The 24,779-nt window shown below is 42.1% G+C and overlaps 1 protein-coding gene and 1 long non-coding RNA gene across 2 annotated transcripts in view; both read right to left on the bottom strand.

Moving 5' to 3' along the window:
* Positions 1-24,779, bottom strand: part of LOC135529584 (NLR family CARD domain-containing protein 3-like) — a 168,096-nt gene that overhangs the window by 1,439 nt on the left and 141,878 nt on the right. Inside the window, exons 4-9 of the mRNA XM_064958246.1 lie at positions 5,742-5,858; positions 4,606-4,722; positions 4,205-4,289; positions 3,847-4,075; positions 1,684-3,472; positions 1,289-1,462 (exon numbers count right to left, since the gene is read on the bottom strand). Coding sequence (XP_064814318.1) covers positions 1,456-1,462; positions 1,684-3,472; positions 3,847-4,075; positions 4,205-4,289; positions 4,606-4,722; positions 5,742-5,858 — 2,344 coding nt within the window. The 3' untranslated portion in view covers positions 1,289-1,455. The remainder of the gene's footprint in view (positions 1-1,288; positions 1,463-1,683; positions 3,473-3,846; positions 4,076-4,204; positions 4,290-4,605; positions 4,723-5,741; positions 5,859-24,779) is intronic.
* LOC135529586 (uncharacterized) lies at positions 18,312-19,669 on the bottom strand. Its single transcript, XR_010453731.1, has 3 exons — positions 19,627-19,669; positions 19,380-19,422; positions 18,312-18,393 (listed from the first exon to the last, which is right to left on the bottom strand). It is a non-coding gene; the product is annotated as an uncharacterized LOC135529586 (long non-coding RNA).

Here is a 24,779-nt window from a genome sequence, read left to right as displayed (position 1 = left end):
AACTACAACAAAACATGTGATGTGGACTATGTGTCTGGTAAACACATATGATGTGGACTATGTGTCTGGTAAACATAATGTGATGTGGACTATGTCACCCTTACCAATGAGTAAACAAAACATGATGTGGACTATGTACCAATAACTGGCTAAACAAAACATATGATGTGGACTATGTAACAGAGGTAAACAAAACATGCTAACCTCTCACCATACCAATAACAGAGGTACAACAAAACATGGACTCACCATGTGTCTGTATGATGATGGACTACAACAAACACATGTGATGTGGACTATTGTCTGGTAAACATGTGATGGACTCTGTGTCTGGTAAATAACAGAGTGATGTGGACAAAACATGCTGTCTCACCATGATGTGGACAGAGACTAAACAAAACATGTCTGTCACCATGTGATGGCTACAACAAAACATGCTAACCTCTCACCATTACCAATAACTGGGTAAACACATGTGATGTGGACCATTGTCTGTATGATGTGGACAACAAAACATGCTAACCTCTCACCATTGATGTGGACTACAACAAAACATGTGTGTCTAACAGATGTGGACTAACATGCTGTGTCATGTGATGGACTATGTGTCTGGTAAACACATGTGATGTCACCATTACCTATGCTGTCACCATGGTAACCAATGTGAGAGGACTACAACAAAACATGTCTGGTAAACACCAATAAACAGAGGTGATGTGGACTATGTGTAACTGGCTAAACAAAACATGCTAATGTGGACTATGTGTCTGTAACAGATGTGGACTATGTGTGTTGTGTAAACACTCTGTGGACTATGTGTCTGGTAAACACATGTGATGTGGACTATGTGTGTCTGTATGATGTGGACTATGTGTGTCTGTGTGATGTGGACTATGTGCTTCTGGTAAATACATGTGATGTGACTATGTGTGTCCAAAATGACAGGACTATGTATGTCTGTGTGATGTGGACTATGTGCCTGGTAAACACATGTGATGTGGATGTATGTATGTCTGTGGATATGGACTATGTGTCTGGTAAACATGTCTATGTGATGTGGACTATGTGTCTGGTAAACACATGTGATGTGTCTGGTAAACACTATGTATGAATGGACTTTAAATGTGTCTGGTAAACACATGTGATGTGGACTATGTGTGTCTGTATGATGTGGACTATGTGTGTCTGTGTGATGTGGACTATGTGTCTGGTAAACACATGTGATGTGGACTATGTGTGTCTGTATGATGTGGACTATGTCTGGTAAACACATTACAGGAATACTGACCTCAGAGTCTCCAGTTTACAGTGGGGATTCCCCAGTCCAGCAGAGAGCAGCTTCACTCCTGAATCCTTCAGGTCATTGTTACTCAGATCCATCTCTCTCAGGTGTGAGGGGTTTGACTTCAGAGCTGAGGCCAGAGAAGCACAGCCTTCCTCTGTGACTAGACAGCCTCACAGCCTGATAAAGAGATCATCATGACTTCACAAACACACTGTTCGTTTAACACCAAACAACATATAGATTCATCTTCTGTCTCCTAGAATTGTATGGTCATTTTGTTATACTAATGTGAACACAAATGCACTGATTCAATATGTTATTCAATAATATATTTTTTTTCTCTAAACTGAATAGTTCTTCCAGACCATTAGCACTTAAATGTATTTGTATTTACTCACAGAGAAACTCTGGAGGCTTTGACCACTGGCAGCAGCCTCAGAAGACCTTCCTCTGATCTGGAGTATTTCTTCAGGTCAAACACATCCAGCTCCTTTTCTGAAGTCAGCAACACAAAGACCAGCGCTGACCACTGTGCAGGTGAGAGTTCATCACTGGAGACACTTCCTGATCTCAGGTATCTTTGGATCTCCTCCACTAGAGAATGGTCATTCAGTTCATTCAGACAGTGGAACAGATTGATGCACCTCTCTGGAGAGGGATTCTCCCTGATCTTCTCCTTGATGTACTTGACTGTTTCTTCATGGCTCTGTGAGCTGCTTCTTGTCTTTGTCAGTAGACCCCGTAGGTGCTTCTGATTGGACTCCAGTGAGAGGCCTAGAAGGAAGCGGAGGAAAAGGTCCAGGTTTCCTGTCTCACTTTGTAAGGCTTCATCCACAGCGCTCTTGTAGACAGTAACTTCTGTCTTCAGTAGAAAATCGTTGCTGGACGTTGTTTGAGGTTTGGCCATTAGATTTTCATTGTTGTTGATGAATGAGAGGAACACATATACAGCAGCCAGAAACTCCTGAATGCTCAGATGCACGAAGCAGTACATCTTGTTCTGGTACAGCCCACATTCCTCTTTAAAGATCTGTGTGCACAATCCTGAGTACACTGAGGCTTCATTGATATCAATGCCAGCCTCTTTCAGGTCTTCTTCATAGAAAATCAGATTGCCGTTCACAAGCTGTTGAAAAGCCAGTTTTCCCAGTGACAGAATGCTCTCTTTATTCCAGTGTGGATCGGTCTCTTCTTTCCCAAGATACTTTTCATTCTTCTGTTTGGTATGAAACACCACAAGGTGTATGTACATCTCAGTCAGAGTCTTGGGCATCTCTTCTCTCTTATGTTTCAGCATGTCTTCAAGGACTGTTGCAGAAATCCAACAGAAGACTGGAATGTGGCACATGATGTGGAGGCTCCTTGATGTCTTTATGTGTGAGATGATTCTGCTGGCCAGGTCCTCATCACTGAATCTCTTCCTGAAGTACTCCTCCTTCTGTGGGTCATTGAACCCTCGTACCTCTGTCACCTGGTCAACACAACCTGAAGGGATCTGATTGGCTGCTGCAGGTCGGGTAGTTATCCAGAGGAGAGCAGAGGGAAGCAGATTTCCCTTGATGAGATTTGTCAGCAGAACATCCACTGAGGTTGACTTGGTGACGTCACAACAGATTTTGTTGTTCTGGAAGTCTAGGGGCAGTCGGCACTCATCCAGACCATCAAAGATGAACAGAACTTTGTACTTGTCGTAGTTGGAGATTCCTGATTGTTTGGTTTCCATTGAGAAGTGATTGAGAAGTTCAATGAAAGTGTGTTTGTCCTCTTTCATCAAATTCAGCTCCCGAAAAGGGAATGAAAATACAAATTGGACATCCTGATTTGCTTTTCCTTCAGCCCAGTCTAGAATGAACTTCTGCACAGAGACTGTTTTTCCAATACCAGCGACTCCCTTTGTCAGCACAGTTCTGATAGGTTTGTCTTGTCCAGTCAAGGGTTTGAAGATGTCGTTACATTTGATTGCAGTCTCTGGTCTTGCTTGTTTCCTGGTTGTTGTCTCAATCTGTCTCAGCTCATGTTCATTATTGACCTCTCCTGTTCCACCCTCTGTGATGTAGAGCTCTGTGTAGATCTTATTGAGAAGTGTTGGGTTTCCTTGTTGAGCGATCCCCTCAAATACACATTGAAACTTCTTCTTTAGATTAGATTTGAGTTCACGTTGGCAAATCACAGCAAGTTCATCTGAATCTAGAAATAACACAGAGGATATTAATGTTACGTCTGTTTTAATACCTACAGTATTGTAGGACTGTTATAAAGTTTTAAATGATAACAATTTGTTCTCGTAACTGACTGTCTAAATCTGTAAATGTTTTCATAAAGCATTACAGACTGGTGTGACTGATTATATTATTATTGGTATTATTGATGGTATTATTAATGTTCTCTCTTTCTCTAAATTAATCACCACAACACATCCCTGCTGCTACTTGATGAGGTCACTAGGTGTTGTGTTAAGGCTGCTACAATATCATTGAGTTACACAGCTACTTTAGCTGTACTTTAGCTACAGCTTTTAAATGTTATAAAACATCATTCAACATGAGTCAGACAGATCTTACATTTCTCCAGTGTGTCAGCAAGCTCCTTCTGGTTCATTTTCCTCAAGATGTGCAGTGTGATCTTCAGAGCCCCCTCTCTGGCACTGCTCTCCTGCTTCTCATCTTCAGCATCCTCCACTTCCTTATCCTGCTTCTGTCTCTCAAAGCCTTCTGGGAGTTCTGGACTAAGAATCCTCTTGAATATCTTCAGCTCGTTCTTCACAAATGTCATAATTTTCTCTTCAAGCATCTGAAATAAATAAAGTAAATAAGTTAAGCAAGAGAATAAATGCTTTCTCATTAACACATTAATGAATGATTGACAGATCAACTTTACTTGAGGTAAACAAAAACAAATGTACATAACAGGATTACATACACTGAATATGGAGGCCAGGTCTGTTTGATGACTCTGGGAAGACTGACCACTGAGAATCTCTGACTCTGATCTCTCCTGTTGGTTTCTGTGGACAAAACATGAGATTACATCTCCTCATCCAGGGAGTGCACACACACACACACACACACACACACACACACACACACACACACACATGTGGTGTTTGTTCAACACACACACACACACACACACACACACACACACACACACACGGAGGGAGTGTTGTGTTTGTCTAATATTGTTTTAGGACTATGAAAATGGACAAAAAGATTAGCCTATGGATTATGAAAAAAATAATAATAATAATGAAAAATGGGAGGAGAAATGACTAGAGACAGTGTTGTTTAACTCACTGACCAGGACCCATGAGTTCTTCTTACCTTTGTTCAGTAGAAAAGTCTCCCTCTCTAAAGTATAGAGGTTGACCCATAGACTGGTCACTCTTCATGGACACACAGCTGGGTACAGGGGAGGCTGGTCTCTCCTGCTGGATTGGTCTTCAACACAACAGAGACAAACATTACATCTCTCATCTACTCTGAGCTCAGATGGGGAAACATAAGAAGAGTTTCATTCCAAAACACTACATATCACTTTTCAGAAATGTTCATAAATTAGCTTTTATTGTTTAAAGCATTTCTGAAAGAGATTGGTGTGTTTTTTCACTATCTAATCATGGTTAAATATGCTTGTGTCAGATGTTTTGTGTCTGAAAACAAGGATTGGACTATGCAGAGGATTTTTTAATCATGGTATGAGATTGATATGTACAGATATGTATTTGTTTAAAATCACTTGATGTCTTCATTTCAGAGAGACAAATAATCATGTTTTTTCCCCGCAAAATGCTATATATTTGCCTCACTCTCAAATGGATGGAATAATGAGGCTATAAGGAGTACCAGTACTGAGTCAATGTGCAGGGTACCAGGTAGTTGAGGTAATAATGAGACTATAAGGAGAACCAGTACTGAGTCAATGTGCAGGGTACCAGGTAGTTGAGGTAATAATGAGGCTATAAGGAGTACCAGTACTGAGTCAATGTGCAGGGTACCAGGTAGTTGAGGTAATAATGAGGCTATAAGGAGTACCAGTACTGAGTCAATGTGCAGGGTACCAGGTAGTTGAGGTAATAATGAGGCTATAAGGAGAACCAGTACTGAGTCAATGTGCAGGGTACCAGGTAGTTGAGGTAATAATGAGACTATAAGGAGTACCAGTACTGAGTCAATGTGCAGGGTACCAGGTAGTTGAGGTAATATGTACATGTTGGTAAAGGTAAAAGTGACTAGAAAATCAGGATAGAGATTACCACTCCTCATCCAGGGAGTGCACACACACACACACGGAGGAAACATTGTGTCTGTTTAATATTGTTTCAGGACTATGAAAATGGACAAAATTATTAGCCTATGGATTATGAAAACAACAAAAATAAATGGGAAAGTGGGAGAGGAGAAATGACTAGAGACAGTGTTGTTTAACTCACTGACCAGGACCCATGAGTTCTTCTTACCTTTGTTCAGTAGAAAAGTCTCCCTCTCTAAAGGTTAGAGGTTGATTCATAGACTGGTCACTCTTCATGGACACACAGCTGGGTACAGGGGAGGCTGGTCTCTCCTGCTGGATTGGTCTTCAACACAACAGAGACAAACATTACATCTCTCATCTACTCTGAGCTCAGATGGGGAAACATAAGAAGAGTTTCACAAATAGAACTGACTTCCAGACGTTAGTTAATGGCGCGAGAGCAGTGTGTCATTATTAATGACGAAATTAATTTAGCGTCGCGGTCAGTCTGTCAGCCCCGCTAAAAGGCTGGTGTCGTTACTCTGCCTTCTCCGGGGGATGTTGAGGTAAATTTACTAACCGAGAGGGTTGAATGATGTAATTTATTGGAGGGCTGGAAGACGCACTCTCGAGGTTGTTTACTCGCAATATCAGATATTAAGATTATTTTTTATAGTGAATGTTTACGGTGGTTGAGGTTCTGACTAGTGATTATTTACCCGGTGTTCAATACCTGCTATTGAGGCGCCCTGAAAATAATATTCAAAAGTTTGGTCATTGGACACGGAGGGGTTAAACACTAAAGTTACTGTCCATCTAGTGAAGAGAGGAGAGCCGGACAGAGGTAGACAGCATCCGTCAACGAGAGAGGGAGAAGCCTCACCGGGATTTAACAGGTGGAAGAAACAACCGGGGAGCTCCATCGGTCCACAAGAAATGCAGCCGGTGATGAGACAGCCGGTGATGATGTAGTGGTAGCTATGGTTACTAGGATGCTGCTGGTAGAGTAGCTAGCTAGTTTGCCGAGCTGTATCGAATAGCTAGGATAACTAGGATGCTGCTGGTAGAGTAGCTAGCTAGTTTACCGAGCTGTACCGAATAGCTATGATAACTAGGATGCTGCTGGTAGAGTAGCTAGCTAGATTACCGAGCTGTACCGAATAGCTAGGATAACTAGGATGCTGCTGGTAGAGTAGCTAGCTAGATTACCGAGCTGTACCGACGAGCTAGGATAACTAGGATGCTGCTGGTAGAGTAGCTAGCAAGCTTACCGAGCTGTACTAGCTAGGATAACTAGGATGCTGCTGGTAGAGAGCTGTACCGACTAGCTTTGTTAGTTAGCAGGTCGTTCGTCTGTCCCTCGTCTCGATGATGAATCCGGTGAACCACAAAATGAAACAAGGATAGAGAGTGAAAAGGATCTGGCTACACTCACACTGTCCCTGACCGTAAAGAAAAAAGCGCATTGAACAGTAAACTTCGGTGTCTCAACACTGTAACAAACTCCGTCGTTATTCCCCAAGATCACCTCAGTCCACTCTGCGCGTAACCGGCTTGGCGCCACACCGAACGTGGACGCGGACAGTTCTATACGGGGACGCGGACAGTTCTGTACGGGGACGCGGACAGTTCCAGAACACAGACATGAGCAGTGGAACACAATCAACTAAACCCAGTCTTTACAGTGGGTTACATTAGTAATATTAATTTTGTATTATTATGTAAAACAAACATTCTATGTTTTTTTATAACAATATGTTGAGATCTGGGTCCACATCCACAAAGTGTCTCAGAGTAGAAAATTGGTCGTATAAGTGCTGAGAATAAAGACATTTTACACTTATGGGTATAAATTATCTAGTTACCTACCCGTTACCTAAATTACCTACCAACCTCGTCGGCAGATATTTAGGACACCTCGTGAGCTGTCCTAAGTAGTTAAGAGTTAACAGCAGGTGTCTTGATAATACTATAGAATAATGCAGTGAGTCAGTGGTTCCTGTGCCACATGTAATTGCATTGCAATAGTTAAAAATAATGTTTTTATATTTCTATGTGATCAACCCATAAATAATATAGACCTACATGCAACAGTATGTCTTGTGCTTTTGGCAATGAGTTATGTATAATAATTATGTATAACTGCATAGCATTTTTCTTCATTTTGGCAGATTAACTCTGGTTGGAGTTGGAGCTGTGACCGAAAGGTGGCTGGTTCGAATCCCGGGCCTTGCGCTGGAAAAAACAGGTGGAATTGATCTGACCACTGGAAGGCTGCTGGGTTCACATCCTCAAAACACGAACCTTTTGTTGATCAGAACTCTAGAGGTTCTTCTTCACTGAACCCCAAAATATATAAAACTTTTATTGATTTCATATTTTAAGGAAGTGATAGAAGCCTTTTTGGCTCTATAAGGAACCTTGTTTTCTAAACATGTTTTTCTTTTGATGATTTAATTATCTACATCATATTATTTCAAGTTCTCCCTTTGGAGCGCAACATCACATTGTTAAATAATAGTCCTAAATTGCGCATGGATATAAATTGGGCATTTGAAGGCATCTCGGGTGTAATATGAGTTTGATGAAAATGAACATTGTTGCAACGTTGTAGGCAACATTATTGGCAAGGGACTTGATACCTACTATGCCAAAGATATTTAGAGTTGTTAAACGGGTGTGACCCCGGATTGAGAACCCCTGCAGTACCTCCACAGACCCCAGATTGAGAACCCTGCAGTTGTACATTGCAACGAGTAAATTCAGGGTGCCGTGGAACCCCTGCAGTACCTCCACAGACCCCGGATTGAGAACCCCTGCAGTACCTCCACAGACCCCGGATTGAGAACCCCTGCAGTACCTCCACAGACCCCGGATTGAGAACCCCTGCAGTACCTCCACAGACCCCAGATTGAGAACCCCTGCAGTACCTCCACAGACCCCGGATTGAGAACCCCTGCAGTACCTCCACAGACCCCAGATTGAGAACCCCTGCAGTACCTCCACAGACCCCGGATTGAGAACCCCTGCAGTACCTCCACAGACCCCGGATTGAGAACCCCTGCAGTACCTCCCCAGACCCCGGATTGAGAACCCCTGCAGTCCACAGACCCCGGATTCCAGTACCTCCCCAGACCCCGGATTGAGAACCCCTACAGTACCTCCACAGACCCCGGATTGAGAACCCCTGCAGTACCTCCACAGACCCCAGATTGAGAACCCCTGATTTAGCAGATGCTCTTATCCAGAGTGATTTACAGTAAGTGCATTCATCTTAAGATATCAAGGTGAGACAACCACATATCACAGTCAGATATACAGGATACCAACATTCCATTCCTGATAAACGATGGATGTATAGTGTTTCATCTTAAGATAGCTATTTATTTTTTATGAACTCGATAAATTCTTTATAAATGGTCATCTTACCTCTTAGCTTTGGTGTCATGTCCCCCAGAGAGATGCATTTTAGAGGCAGGGCCCCCTCCTCTCTCTCCCAGAGAGACTCATTTTAGAGGCAGCGCCCCTCCTCCTCTCTCCCCAGAGAGACTCATTTTAGAGCACTGACCCCTAAACAGAGATCCAACATGTTGGTTGTGGTTAATATGGTGACAACTAACTACTGAATGTCAATTGTTCACATTTATCCATTATCTCGTTTGAGAAATAAAACATTTACTAACAGACATATAGAAACAATCAGGTGATTTAATGCAATCACATGAATATGTAGTTGTGGCATTTCATCTCCATGGCAACTGTCTGTAATAATAATAATAAGTCACTGTTTGTTAAGGTAGTTATAGACAGTACAGCAACAATAATAATAATAAGTCACTGTTTGTTAAGGTAGTTCTAGACAGTACAACAACAATAATAATAATAATAATAAGTCACTGTTTGTTAAGGTAGTTCTAGACAGTACAGCAACAATAATAATAATAAGTCACTGTTTGTTAAGGTAGTTATAGACAGTACAGCAACAACAATAATAATAATAATAATAAGTCACTGTTTGTTAAGGTAGTTATAGACAGTACAGCAACAATAATAATAATAAGTCACTGTTTGTTAAGGTAGTTATAGACAGTACAGCAACAATAATAATAATAATAATAAGTCACTGTTTGTTAAGGTAGTTCTAGACAGTACAGCAACAATAATAATAATAATAATAAGTCACTGTTTGTTAAGGTAGTTATAGACAGTACAGCAACAATAATAATAATAAGTCACTGTTTGTTAAGGTAGTTCTAGACAGTACAACAACAATAATAATAATAATAATAAGTCACTGTTTGTTAAGGTAGTTCTAGACAGTACAGCAACAATAATAATAATAATAATAAGTCACTGTTTGTTAAGGTAGTTCTAGACAGTACAGCAACAATAATAATAATAAGTCACTGTTTGTTAAGGTAGTTATAGACAGTACAGCAACAACAATAATAATAATAAGTCACTGTTTGTTATGGTAGTTATAGACAGTACAGCAACAATAATAATAATAATAATAAGTCACTGTTTGTTAAGGTAGTTATAGACAGTACAGCAACAATAATAATAATAAGTCACTGTTTGTTAAGGTAGTTATAGACAGTACAGTAACACAATTATTTGTATTCACTAAAAGTATGATATTTATTGTCTTTCAATCTGTTCTTTTCTAAATGTTTCTGAGAATGTAGACAGAAGGGCTAAAACGGACATGATTGATCTGAGGGGGAAATCATTGACCCATTCAAAAAAGTGTTTTTGCATCAAGTAATTGATGTTATATTATGTAAAGTAGGCTAGGTTATAATGTATGGTAGTGGGTTGTTAGTGATATGTTATATTATGTAAAGTAGGCTAGGTTATAATGTATAGTAGTGGGTTGTTAGTGATATGTTATATTATGTAAAGTAGACTAGGTTATAATGTATGGTAGTGGGTTGTTAGTGATATGTTATATTATGTAAAGTAGACTAGGTTATAATGTATAGTAGTGGGTTGTTAGTTATATTATGTAAAGTAGATTAGGTTATAATGTATAGTAGTGGGTTGTTAGTGATATATAGATGTTATATTATGTAAAGTAGACTAGGTTATAATGTATAGTAGTGGGTTAGTGATATGTTATATTATGTAAAGTACACTAGGTTATAATGTATAGTAGTGGGTTGTTAGTGATATGTTATATTATGTAAAGTAGACTAGGTTATAATGTATGGTAGTGGGTTGTTAGTGATATGTTATATTATGTAAAGTAGACTAGGTTATAATGTATGGTAGTGGGTTGTTAGTGATATGTTATATTATGTAAAGTAGACTAGGTTATAATGTATAGTAGTGGGTTGTTAGTTATATAATGTAAATAGATTAGATTATAATGTATAAACCTGTTGTTAGTGATATATAGATGTTATATTATGTAAAGTAGACTAGGTTATAATGTATAGTAGTGGGTTAGTGATATGTTATATTATGTAAAGATGACCAGGTTATAATGTATAGTAGTGGGTTGTTAGTGATATGTTATATAGTATGTAAAGTAGACTAGGTTACAATGCATAGTAGTGGGTTGTTAGTGATATGTTATATTATGTAAAGTAGACTAGGTTATAATTTATAGTAGTGGGTTGTTAGTGATATATTATATTATGTAAAGTAGACTAGGTTATAATGTATAGTAGTGGGTTGTTAGTGATATGTTATATTATGTAAAGTAGACTAGGTTATAATGTATAGTAGTGGGTTGTTAGTGATATGTTATATTATGTAAAGTAGACTAGGTTATAATGTATAGTAGCAGTTTGTTTGTGATATGCAGATCAAGGTCTATACCTCAGCTATAGCCTACATATCATAGATGACCAGCCTAAACCTGTTCAGATCAGTTCACATAATGTTATAGTCCTACCAGTAGCAGGACAGAGAATGTACTGCCTGATATAAACTACATTATCATAGATGACCAGTCTAAACCTGTTCATGATCAGTTCACATGATGTTATAGTCCTACCAGTAGCAGGACAGAGAATGTAATGTATATAACCTACATATCATAGTTTGACCAGCCTAAACCTGTTCTATTCAATAGTCTTTCATAACAGGTTATAGTCCTACCAGTAACAGGACAGATAATGTACTGTATATAACCTACATATCATAGATGACCAGTCTAAACCTGTTCAGATCACGTCATAATTTATTACATCAACGTTTGTATCGACATATGTATTCTATTGAATAGTCTTTCATTACAGGTCTCTCCAACCCTGTTTCTGGAGCGCTACCCTCCGGTAGGGGTTCACTACAATCCCAGTTGTAAATAGCATGATTTATATTATAAACCAACGCATTATTTTAATCAGGACTGCTAGTTTTGAATAGTAATGAAAACCTACAGGATGGTATCAATCCAGGAACAGGATTGGAGAGCACTGTTTTGGAAGATGAATAAAATCCATCCTCCAACCCTGTTTCTTTTTTTTTACTATTCATCTTCAGCTAACCGTCCTAAAATCTTATTAGAAATGGAATATTTTTTGTAACAATAACGTTACCATTTACCAGGTCATTAAATATAATTTATTTAGAATTGATCAGAATATTTTCTTCGTGTGTTCTCAAAGTGAAAGTTCTTCCCAGCACTACACACATAATGATCAGTGATCATAGATCAAACCTAATCTTGACTATTAGATGTCTAATGACGACCTAACTTTATAATAGTTTGTATGTTGCCTCTAGACTTACCAGAATCTGCTCGTCTTTCCTTCAAATCAATACTTACTTACAAGCCTTTAACCAACAGGTGTAAACCTTACAGGGAAATCCATTACTGTAAGTGCCCTTAACAAACAGGTGTCAGACTTCAGGGAAATTACATAACAAGCCCTTAACCTGTTGATGCTCCGGGGCGCTAGAAGACTTTTGGATGAAAAATGCCGTGATTTGGGGTTTTAAACAAGATATTTTGTCACAAAATGATTCCTATGCATATAATTTTCTTGAAATCTAAAAGCCAAAACCTAGATTGAGCCAATGTATTAAGATATTTGAACATGTTATTACTCCAACTGTGAAAGTGACAAACCACGTTATTATTTGAGTCCAAAAATGACTTTATTCGAAGTAGTGTCATTGATTTGACCACTGCACATGCGCAGTTCGGCTGTGACGACCGTTAGACCCAATAATGTGTTTCTGCGCATGAGTTTAGCAAACCAACGTGACGTGATATGTGGTCTGATCAGTTGAAAGTATGTGCATAATTACACTATATTACACTTTTGGTGCGGCAGGTAACCTAGTGGTTAGAATTGGGACAGTAAAAGGAGCTGACAAGGTAAACATCTTTGTTCTGCCCCTGAGAAAAGGCAGTTAACCCACTGTTCCCTAACAATGAAGTTAACCCATGTGAAAAAACAGTTAACCCACTGTTCCCCTGAACAAGGCAGTTAACCCACTGTTCCCCTGAACAATGTAGTTAACCCACTGTTCCCCTGAAAAGGCAGTTAACTGGTTTTTTCCCCTGCGTGCTAAAACACTGTTCCCCTGAATGGCAGTTAACTTTGCTTTCTTAGACCGTCATTGTAATAAATAATTTTTCTTAACTGACTTTCTAGTTAAATAAAGGTTACTTAATTTTTTATATAACTGAGAGTCAAGTATTGGACAGAAGCCCTTCAAATAAATGATTTTATTTACCTTTGCTTACTGGTTATAAAATCGAGCACACAGCCATGCAATCTCCATAGACAAACATTAGCACTAGAATGGCCTTAATGAAAATCTCAGTGACTTTCAACGTGGCACAGTCAAATAGGATGCCACCTTTCCACAAAGTGGTTCAAAACATTTCTTGCTAGAATTCCCCAGTCAACTGTAAAGCTGTTATTGGGAAGTTGAAACATCTAGGAGAAACAACGGCTCATTTGCAAAGTGGTAGGCCACACAAATCACAGAACGGGCTGCTGAGGGCTGAAGCTTTACGTCTGTCCTCGGTTGTAACACTCACTATTGAGTTCCAAACTCGGTAACCAACAGGTGCCGTGAGCCTCAGACCAGGCACATCAAGCTGAAGGCCGAGCACAGTCAGAATCTATTTCAAATTGCTCCCTTAAGCATCTGTAAATACTAAATAAATACCTATTCTGCATTTGAAATAATACCACTTGATCGAGAAATCAAACGGAAAGCCGTGGCAAAATATCATGCGTTCTTAACCAAAAATCTAATAAATCAAATTGTATTTGTCACATGCGCCAAATACAACAGGTGTAAACCTTACAGGGAAAGCCTTACTTACAAGCCCTTAACCAACAGGTGTAGACCTTACAGGGAAAGCCTTACTTACAAGCCCTTAACCAACAGGTGTAGACCTTACAGGGAATTTACTTAGGGGCCTTAACCAACAGGTTTGAAGCTTTTGGAAACTTTTTGGGGGATACAAGCCCTTAACCAACAGGGTAAACCTTACAGGGAAAGCCTTACTTACAGGCTTTAAACAACAGGTGTAAAACCATCTACAATAATGTTTCTTACCTAGTTAGCCTATTTTAACCAACAGGTGTACAGAGCTTACAGATGGAAAGCCTTACGGATTTACAGGCCCTTAACCAACAGGTGTAGATTACAGGGAAAGCCAAAGAACTTACAGGCCCTAAACCAACAGGTGTATAACTTTACATTAATTTTCATTACATTTCATTAACCAACAGGTGTAAATTTACAGGGAAATTAGCAATTTCTTCAAGCCCTTATCAACCAACAGGTGTAAACCTTACAGGGAAAGCCTTACTTACAAGCCCTTAACTAACAGGTGTAAACTGCTATCTGGAAAGCAGCTAGCTTACAAGCCCTTAACGTCAACAGGTGTAAACCTTACAGGGAAACTATTACACTCCTGAACTTCAACAGTGGTGTAAAGCTAGCTAGGGAAAGCTTACTTTACAAGCCCTTAACCAAGATAATTGTGTAGTTTAGAGGGTAGATTTAAATTATCTTAATTTACAAGTTAGCTAACCAACATTTGTAAACCTTACAGGGAAAGCCTTACTTACAAGCCCTTAACCAACAGGTGTAACCTTACAGGGAAAGCCTTACAACAAGTTTAACCAACAGCTAAACCTTACAGGGAAAGCCTTACTTACAAGCCCTTAACCAACAGGTGTAAACCTTACAGGGAAAGCTTATTTACAAGCCCTTAACCAACAGGTGTAAACCTTACAGCCAGGAAAGCAGCACTTACAAGCCCTTAACCAACAGGTGTAAACCTTACAGGAAAAGCCTTCTTACAAGCCCTTAACCAACAGGTGTAAACCTTACAGGGAAAGCCTTACTTACAAGCCCTTAACCAACAGTACTGTATCATTTCAATCATTTTGGTCTATAAGATTCCTTAACCTTAACTGAACAGTGTCGAGACGTTACAGGTCCCTTGTCATTACAGGCTCCTTAACCAACAGGTGCCTCTTACAGGGAAAGCCTTCAACTATGTGTCCCTTCCCAACAGTCCTAGACTCTTACAGGGACCATACAGGCCCTCCAACCAACAGGTGTAAACCTTACAGGGAAAGCTAATCTACTTACAAGCCCTTAACCAACAGGTGTAAACCTTACAGGGAAAGCCTTACTGCCGATCTGCGGCCAACAAGGCAAACTTCATCTCAGCCTATGCTTACCTCCAGCCCTAACCAACAGGTCTTGGCACTTACGGAAACATGGATCAGCACTTAACCAACACTGTAAACCTTACAGGGCCTTCTTCGTCCCCTTAACCAACAGGTTAAACCTCGCACACCCCGAGAGCTTCTTCACCAACAGGTGTAGATCCCTTCCCAAGTGGTCAGCCTTACTTTACAAGCCCTTAACCATCTGTCTAGACCTTTGAAATTCCATACTTTTTTACTATTCAGCTTCAGCTAACCATCCTAAAATCTTTTAGAAATTTATAGCTTTTTGTAACTGAGTGACGTTACCATTCACCTGGTCATTAAATATATTTTATTTGAATTCCTCAGAATATTTTCTTTCCTCTGTATTCTTAAAATGAAGGTTCTCCCTCACCGCTCCCCAGCACTACACACATGATGATCAGTGATCATAGATCAAACCTAATCTTGACTATTAGATGTCTGATAAGTACCTAACTTTATAATAGTTTGTATGTTGCCTCTAGACTTACCAGAATCTGCTGTCTTTCCTTCAAATCAATACTTTTACCTCTTCCACTATCAATCTTGCCTCTGCTGCATACTTCTCCAACCATCCATTCTGCCTCCTGCATCCTCTCTTCCCTTTCTGCATCCTTTGACTCTCAACTCCTCAGGAGGAAATTACATAACCAGAATTCCTAAACGACTCATTGCAGCTCACAGAACAACATCCCGGAGTCTACCGGGACCGCTGGAAGAAGACTGTTGGAAGTCGAACCTGCCGTGATTTCCCTCCTTTGAGAAGTCTGTCTCTGCTGCTAAAAATGACCAGTTGTACATTTTCTAGAAATCTAAACCCAAAACCTGATTCGAGCCATTGTATTAAGTATTTGAAAATGTTATTACTCCAACTTCTTGAAAGTGACAAACTGGCACGTTATTATTTTAGTCAAAAATGACTTTATATCAAAGGAGTGTCTTTAACGGACCCTGTGCTGCTCTCTCCAGATGCGCAGTTGACGGGCGCCCAACAACCTGCCCGCTTGACCCTATCCTCCTCTCTTCTCCAGACCATTTCCGGAGACCTTCTTTAGCAACGTCATCAACTCATCCCTGACCGCTCTGTCCCTTGTCTTCAAGAGAGCGAGAAATGCACCCATTCTGAAAAAATTACACTTTCGATCCCTCCGATGTCAACAACTACAGACCAGTATTTCTTTCTTTTCTCTCCAAAACAGGAGCTGTCCAAGGTAAGCATCTGTTGTTCTCTCTCAGAATGACCTTCTTGATCCAAATCAGTCAGGTTTCAAGACTAGTCATTCAACTAACTGCTTTATTCTTATAACGGACTTGCACTAGTTAAATAAACTTACTTCCTCTGCTTCATCCTTCTAGACCTATCGGCTGCCTTCAGATAAACTGTGAACCATCAGATCCTCCCTTCAAATTTGGGCATTCGGCGCGGCCCAGCCATTGCACCTTCCTGACAGGTGTATACCAAATTGAGCACACAGCCATGCAGTCTCAATAGATAAACATTAGCATAGAATGGCCTTAATGAAAGCCCACGCTGGATTGCGTCCTTCCTGACAGGTCGCTCCTCAGGTGGCGTCTGTCTCCTCGCCACGCGCTCTCACTACTGGGGTCCCCCAGGGCTCTGTTCTTTCCTATTCTCGCTATACACCAAGTCACTTGGCTCTGTCATCACCTTTCACATGGTCTCTCCTATCATTGCTATGCAGAGACACACAATCAATCTTAAATGCTTTCCCCCTTCTGATGACCAGGTTGAAACATCTGCATGTCTGGCAGACATATCAGTGTGCAAAGTGGATCACCACCTCAGCTGAAGCTCGACAAGACGGGGCTGCTCCTCCTCCCGGGGAAGGACTGTCTGTCCATGATCTCGCCATCACGGTTGACAACTCCATTGTGTCCTCCTCCCAGAGCGCTCAAGAACCTTGGCGTGATCCTGGACAACACCCTGGTCGTTTTCATCTGTAACATCAAATAAATACCTATTCTGCAGGTTCAAATAATACAACATCCGCAGAGAAATCGTGTCCTGGCAAAATATCACAGGAAGGCGCAGGTCCTAATCCAGGCACTTGTCATCAAAGTAATTGATTATGACCCTGTGTCTGATGACGTGTGCCATGTCCAAATTCATCCAGAACGCCGCAGCCCGTCTGGTGTTCAACCATCCCTGTTCCTGTGGTCACCCCGCTCCTCCGTCTCCACTGGCTTCCATTTTATATCTATATGGCATCCTTACAAGACCATGGTGATTGATGTCTACGGAGCTGTGAAGGGGAACGGCACCCCAGTTTGAACTCCAGGCTCTGATCAGGCCACCACCCAAACAAGGTCACTTATGGTTGTTATCTCTGGCCTGCTCGCCTCCCTACCACTGAGGAAGTACAGTTCCCGCTCAGCCCAGTCAAAACTGTTCGTGCTCTGGCCCCCCAATGGTGGAACAAACTCCCTCACGACGCCAGGACAGCTTGGAGTCAATCACCATTCCGGAGACACTTGAAACCCCACCTCTTCAAGGAATACTAGCCATCTAAATAATGTTTCTCACCCCCCCCCCTTAAATGTTTTATAAAGTGGCTGTTCCACTGGATGTCAGAAGGTGAATTCCAGATGGCTCCAGCCTCTGGATAAGAGGGCCTGCAAATGACTTAAATGTAAATGTAAGAAAAGATCCTAAAGGTAATTTCAGATTCAGGTTCATCATGACAGCCACTTTATGAAAGGCCTTTACTTATGGCTAAACAGTTTTCTACACATCTTATTAATTAATGCTGTGGGATGAAATTAGGTGTTTCTAGGAGGCTTAAACAAATCTACAGTGAAACATACATGTACACTTTACACACGTATTTATTGACTTTTAAAAAGACCACAGTAACATGACAGAATTTGTGCAAATGCAACGAAATCTGCTAGTGGATATTAAATGTACAACAGTAGTATTCGGTAACAAGCAATACGTGTTAAACATGAGGCACAGGCAATCATGACAGCCTCTTTATGAAAGGCCTTTAACTATGGCTAAACAGTTTTCTACACATCTTATTAATTAATATTGTGGGCATACCCAGGATTTACAGGCAGGACGTTTGATCTACACAGGGAGGGAAAACTTACGGAGTTTTGATGGATCTGGCAAGCGTCTTTGCGTTGGTGAATTGGAAACGGATAATGGTCAGGGCTAACCGGACCCTTTATCTGTAACATTTTGGAATTATAACATGTGTTAAAATGTAGGTACTAAATATTTTGAATTAAATCACTGGTTTTAAAAATGTATCTCACGCTTTAACGATAGGGGAAGAGGGGGTTTAGGGGGTTATTAACTTTATGGAAAACATTATTCACACTATGTGGATTATAAACATGTACATACATAGAGAGCCAACACATCAAGATCTAACAGGGATGAGGGGGGATTCATAGTACAACAGGAGGCTTCTGTAACCTGCAATACGTGTTAAATATGTTTTACATATATACACGACTGAATAGTTTCACAAACTACCTTTAAAGGTTTTGTAAGAGAGTTGTAACAGGCCTCATTCAACAGTCTAGAGATGAACCTAGAGACACCAAAAATCATCACCGTTTAGAACAGCTTGGAGATTATTACCCATGTAAGTGGGGAGCATAAGAGCGGATTTAACCAACTCTGTACCAACCCGACACGGGGTATGATAACTCTGACGCGTACGTCTAATGATTATTGTAGATGTTTACAACTGAGGGAGTTGACAGTAGGTCAATGAGATGTATAAAGGCAAATTGACATAACGGACCTCAAAGACCAACAGCCTACTTTATAATATAGAATGCAGGGGTGTGTACTGAACATGTAACCATTATAAAACAAAATGGTCTACGGTCAAATGCGTCTATAGTTTTTAATGAAGGGGTCGCTGCAGTCATTTAGATTATTTCAACATAGACTAGATCAGTCCACAGGTTGCATATACATTTTTTAGTATCTCAATATTGTGTTATATGTTGGTAGGTCTAATAAACAAATATATTGTATACAATGATAATATTATTTTGTCAGAAATTGAAGCCGTTGATACAGTTGTGTACTCTATCGCCCGCCCTGCTGATCGTGCTCTATCTGAACTACATTAAGCATTCATTATTTTACATTAAATATTTATGGATCTTAAAGTATTATAGAATACACAATATCTCACCCTTTAATTACAGGAAAATGTCCTTTCCATCCATCACCCCGGTCTGTCACGAAGAAAAAAGACACAGAAAATCTGGGTGCGTGCGTGAGTGTGCGGTACAACTGTAGGCCTCCAATGTTTTTACATAAAACACTAATGATGCATGTTTAAATAGTAGTACAATTTGGTAATTAATTCTAACACGTCTTTAAAAAGTTTGTACTAAATATTTTGTAATTAAATCACTGGTTTTAAAAATGTATCTCACCCTTTAACGATAGGAAAATGTCCTTTCCCGACATCACCCCGGTCTGTCACGAAGAAAAAAGACACGGAAAATCAGGGTGCGTGCGTGAGTGTGCGTGCGTGTGACGGAGCAGCAGGAGTGTGTGTGTGTGCGTTTCAAAAACAAAGGGTGTGTGTGTGTTCACAAAGGGTGTGTGTGTGCCGACCACCCGGGGTTAAACATTGATATCTCTAAGCAGAGCCCGGTGCCCCCAACCCCGGTTGTAGACAGAATGTCTCCACATCCCCTCCTGTTGTTTGAATTCACCGCCTTTGTTGTCTAAAACAAATATACAGGGTGTTGCATACAGGATATCTCACGAAAAAATCCCACCACGGCCCTGCAAACACATTCCGTACTTTCACGAGTTAGGGGCAGAACATAGAGCATATACTTTAACATTATGTTACCACAGCTTTAGCGCAAACCCACAGCCCCGAATATTTAGCTGCCAGGACAGATTAAAAAAGAGATGTGAATAAGTGAATCCCTCCTAATAGATATTTCTGAAGGCTACTGGACATAAGTGATTGGGAAGCGACTGTTAGACGTGGATTCTCAGAAGCAAACTGCGCCCTGTCCTTTACGGCGCCCTTCACGATCACACAATTTTAGCCGTAAGTCCAAATAATCACATACCCAAGAATATTTATATATTAAAAAAAGAAAAGTGTGCACTCTGAACGACTTCGTAAGACACCAGGCAGCATAACATAGTCTGTGAAGCCCTCCTAATGGATATTTCTGGAGGTGAGTAAGTGAAAAACGACCGTGACGCTATATACCAAATGTGCTGACACAAGCACCTAACATAGACAATCACACAACAATGACAACACATGCTACCTAAATATGGTTCCCAATCAGAGACAACGACTAACACAGGCCTCTGATTGAAAACCATATCAGGCCAAACACAGAAAAGACAAACTAGACATACAGCATAGAATGCCCACTCAGATCACACCCATACCAAACAAAACCTATAAACATAGATAGCAAACTATGGTCAGGGTGTGACACACCCATACCCAACCAAAACCTATAAACATAGATAGAAAACCTATAAACATAGATAGTAAACTATGGTCAGGGCGTGACACACCCATACCCAAACAAAACCTATAAACATAGATAGTAAACTATGGTCAGGGCGTGACACACCCATACCCAACCAAAACCTAGAAACATAGATAGTAAACTATGGTCAGGGCCTGACACACCCATACCCAACCAAAACCTATAAACATAGATAGTAAACTATGGTCAGGCGTGACACACCCATACCCAACCAAAACCTATAAACATAGATAGTAAACTATGGTCAGGGCGTGACACACCCATACCCAACCAAAACCTATAAACATAGATAGTAAACTATGGTCAGGGCGTGACACACCCATACCCAACCAAAACCTATAAACATAGATAGATAACTATGGTCAGGGCTTGACACACCCATACCAACCAAAACCTATAAACATAGATAGTAAACTATGGTCAGGGCGTGAGACACCCATACCAACCAAAACCTATAAACATAGATAGTAAACTATGGTCAGGGCGTGACACACCCATACCCAACCAAAACCTATAAACATACATAGTAAACTATGGTCAGGGCGTGACACACCCATACCCAACCAAAACCTATAAACATAGATAGTAAACTATGGTCAGGGCGTGACACAAACCTATTGGGAATTCTTGATCAATCAGAATGTACCTGTTTTCCGTATAGAATGACTTGTATACAGATTATATTACAACTTTGTGTGTTTTGTCTTAGTGGTTGTTTCTTTACTAACTAGGAAAACTCAACAGTGTGTAAGTCTGAAACATTATTGAGCTGGTTGGTTTATTGTTGTTGAAAGCTTGAAATGTACACACATTGAGAAGTGATATTGCAGCAACAGTTTTAAAGTGGGTAATCGTATCATATATGTATATATATATCCTTGCATGTTTGAATTAGAGCTCCTTTAAAGTGTTTTAGATTATGATAATAATGTTATGTTATTTTTATAATAATACATATCCGCAAACCAAATGTATTTCTGAAAACCCCTTTTTGCATCTTCAATAGTTGTAGATGTTCCAACGTTCGTAGATGATCCTCAGGGGCATATAACAACCTGGGTTGTTGTAGAGTGGGCATAAGTTCAACACTCAGGAGTCAGTGTCCTCGCTTTTGTCTTTTTCATAGCCTGTGAGGGAGAATATATTCCACAGCCTTGGTTTCTAATCATACTTTCTAATCAATAAGTGGGTCAAGTCGACCCTAAGAGGGCAGAAGTTATTGTTTACAAACACTGTGAAGAAAAAAACCTTGTTTCATTGTATAAATAGTCTTCATTTTTAAAAACATACATGTAAATGCCTAGAATTAATACCTATGGTGATTCTGCGCAATGCACTTGGTCCACAGTTGTGCGTTGGTTGTTGGGGCGGGAATGTGTTAATAATAAAAAATAAAATAAATAAAAATTAAACGTTCTGTCCCTAACTATCGAAAGTACGGAATGAGTTTGCAGGGCCGTGGGGGGATTTTTTCGGGAGATGTCATGTATGCAACACCCTGTATATTTGTTTTAGAGAACAAAGGCGGTGATTTCAAACAACAGGAGGGGATGTGGAGACATTCTGTCTACAACCGGGGTGGGGGGCACCGGGCTCTGCTTAGAGATATCAATGTTTAACCCGGGGGGGGCACCGGGCTCTGCTTAGAGATATCAATGTTTAACCCCGGGGTGGGGGGCACCGGGCTCTGCTTAGAGATATCAATGTATAACCCCGGGGTGGGGGGCACCGGGCTCTGCTTAGAGATATCAATGTTTAACTATGGGGGGGGGCACCGGGCTCTGATTAGACATATCAATGTTTAACCCCGGGGTGGGGGGCATCGGGCTCTGCTTAGAGATATCAATGTATAACCCCGGGGTGGGGGGCACCGGGCTCTGATTAGAGATATCAATGTTTAACCCCGGGGTGGGGGGCACCGGGCGCTGATTAGAGATATCAATGTTTAACCCCGGGGGGGGGGCACCGGGCTCTGATTAGACATATCAATGTTTAACCCCGAGGTGGGGCACCGGGCTCTGATTAGAGATATCAATGTTTAACCCCGGGGTGGGGGCACCGGCTCTGATTAGACATATCAATGTTTAACCCTGGGGTGGGGGGCACCGGGCTCTGATTAGAGATATCAATGTTTAACCCGGGGTGGGGGGCACCGGGCTCTGATTAGAGATATCAATGTTTAACCCTGGGGTGGGGGGCACCGGGCTCTGATTAGAGATATCAATGTTTAACCCCGGGGGGGGGCACCGGGCTCTGATTAGAGATATCAATGTTTAACCCCGGGGTGGGGGCACCGGGCTCTGATTAGAGATATCAATGTTTAACCCCGGGGTGGGGGCACCGGGCTCTGATTAGAGATATCAATGTTTAACCCCGGGTGGTCGGCAGATATCTGGACATGCCTTATGCATGAAAGTGCACACCTTGGTTTCAAACGATTCTCTACAGATAGAATGGGGCTACATGCTTGGGCCCTGTTGAATAGATATACACACACACCCTTCAAAACCTTTTGAAACGCACTCACACTCCTGCTGCCCCGTCACACTCACACTCCTGCTGCCCCGTCACACTCACACTCCTGCTGCCCCGTCACACTCACACTCCTGCTGCCCCGTCACACGCACACTCCTGCTGCCCCGTCACACGCACACTCCTGCTGCCCCGTCACCCACGCACACCCTGCTGCCCCGTCACACGCACACTCCTGCTGTCCCGTCACACACACACTCCTGCTGCCCCGTCACACTCACACTCCTGCTGCCCCATCCCACACACACTCCTGCTGCTCCGTCACACACACACTCCTGCTGCCCCGTCACACACACACTCCTGCTGCCCCGTCACACACACACTCCTGCTGCCCCGTCACACTCACACTCCTGCTGCCCCGTCACACTCACACTCCTGCTGCCCCGTCACACACACACTCCTGCTGCTCCGTCACACACACACTCCTGCTGCCCCGTCACACACACACTCCTGCTGCCCCGTCACACACACACTCCTGCTGCCCCGTCACACTCACACTCCTGCTGCCCCGTCACACACACACTCCTGCTGCCCCGTCACACTCACACTCCTGCTGCCCCGTCACACTCACACTCCTGCTGCCCCGTCACACACACACTCCTGCTGCCCCGTCACACTCACACTCCTGCTGCCCCGTCACACTCACACTCCTGCTGCCCCGTCACACACACACTCCTGCTGCCCGTCACACTCACACTCCTGCTGCCCCGTCACACACACACTCCTGCTGCTCAGTCACACTCACACTCCTGCTGCCCCGTCACACACACACTCCTGCTGCCCCGTCACACACACACTCCTGCTGCTCAGTCACACTCACACTCCTGCTGCCCCGTCACACACACTCCTGCTGCCCCGTCACACTCACACTCCTGCTGCCCCGTCACACACACACTCCTGCTGCTCAGTCACACTCACACTCCTGCTGCCCCGTCACACACACACTCCTGCTGCCCCACACACACTCCTGCTGCTCAGTCACACTCACACTCCTGCTGCCCCGTCACACACACACTCCTGCTGCCCCGTCACACACACACTCCTGCTGCCCGTCACACTCACACTCCTGCTGCCCCGTTACACACACACTCCTGCTGCTCAGTCACACTCACACTCCTGCTGCCCCGTCACACACACACTCCTGCTGCCCCGTCACACACACACTCCTGCTGCTCAGTCACACTCACACTCCTGCTGCCCCGTCACACACACACTCCTGCTGCCCCGTCACACACACACTCCTGCTGCCCCGTCACACACACACTCCTGCTGCCCCGTCACACACACACTCCTGCTGCTCAGTCACACTCACACTCCTGCTGCCCCGTGGGGGGCACACACACACACTCCTGCTGCCCCGTCACACACACACTCCTGCTGCCCCGTCACACTCACACTCCTGCTGCCCCGTCACACACACACTCCTGCTGCTCCGTCACACACACACTCCTGCTGCCCCGTCACACACACACTCCTGCTGCCCCGTCACACACACACTCCTGCTGCCCCGTCACACACACACT

Source organism: Oncorhynchus masou, unplaced genomic scaffold, assembly GCF_036934945.1.
Source record: "Oncorhynchus masou masou isolate Uvic2021 unplaced genomic scaffold, UVic_Omas_1.1 unplaced_scaffold_1188, whole genome shotgun sequence".
NCBI lineage: Eukaryota > Metazoa > Chordata > Actinopteri > Salmoniformes > Salmonidae > Oncorhynchus > Oncorhynchus masou.
The sequence above is the reverse complement of the archived record's forward strand: the minus strand, read 5'-3'. Positions and strand labels throughout refer to the sequence as shown.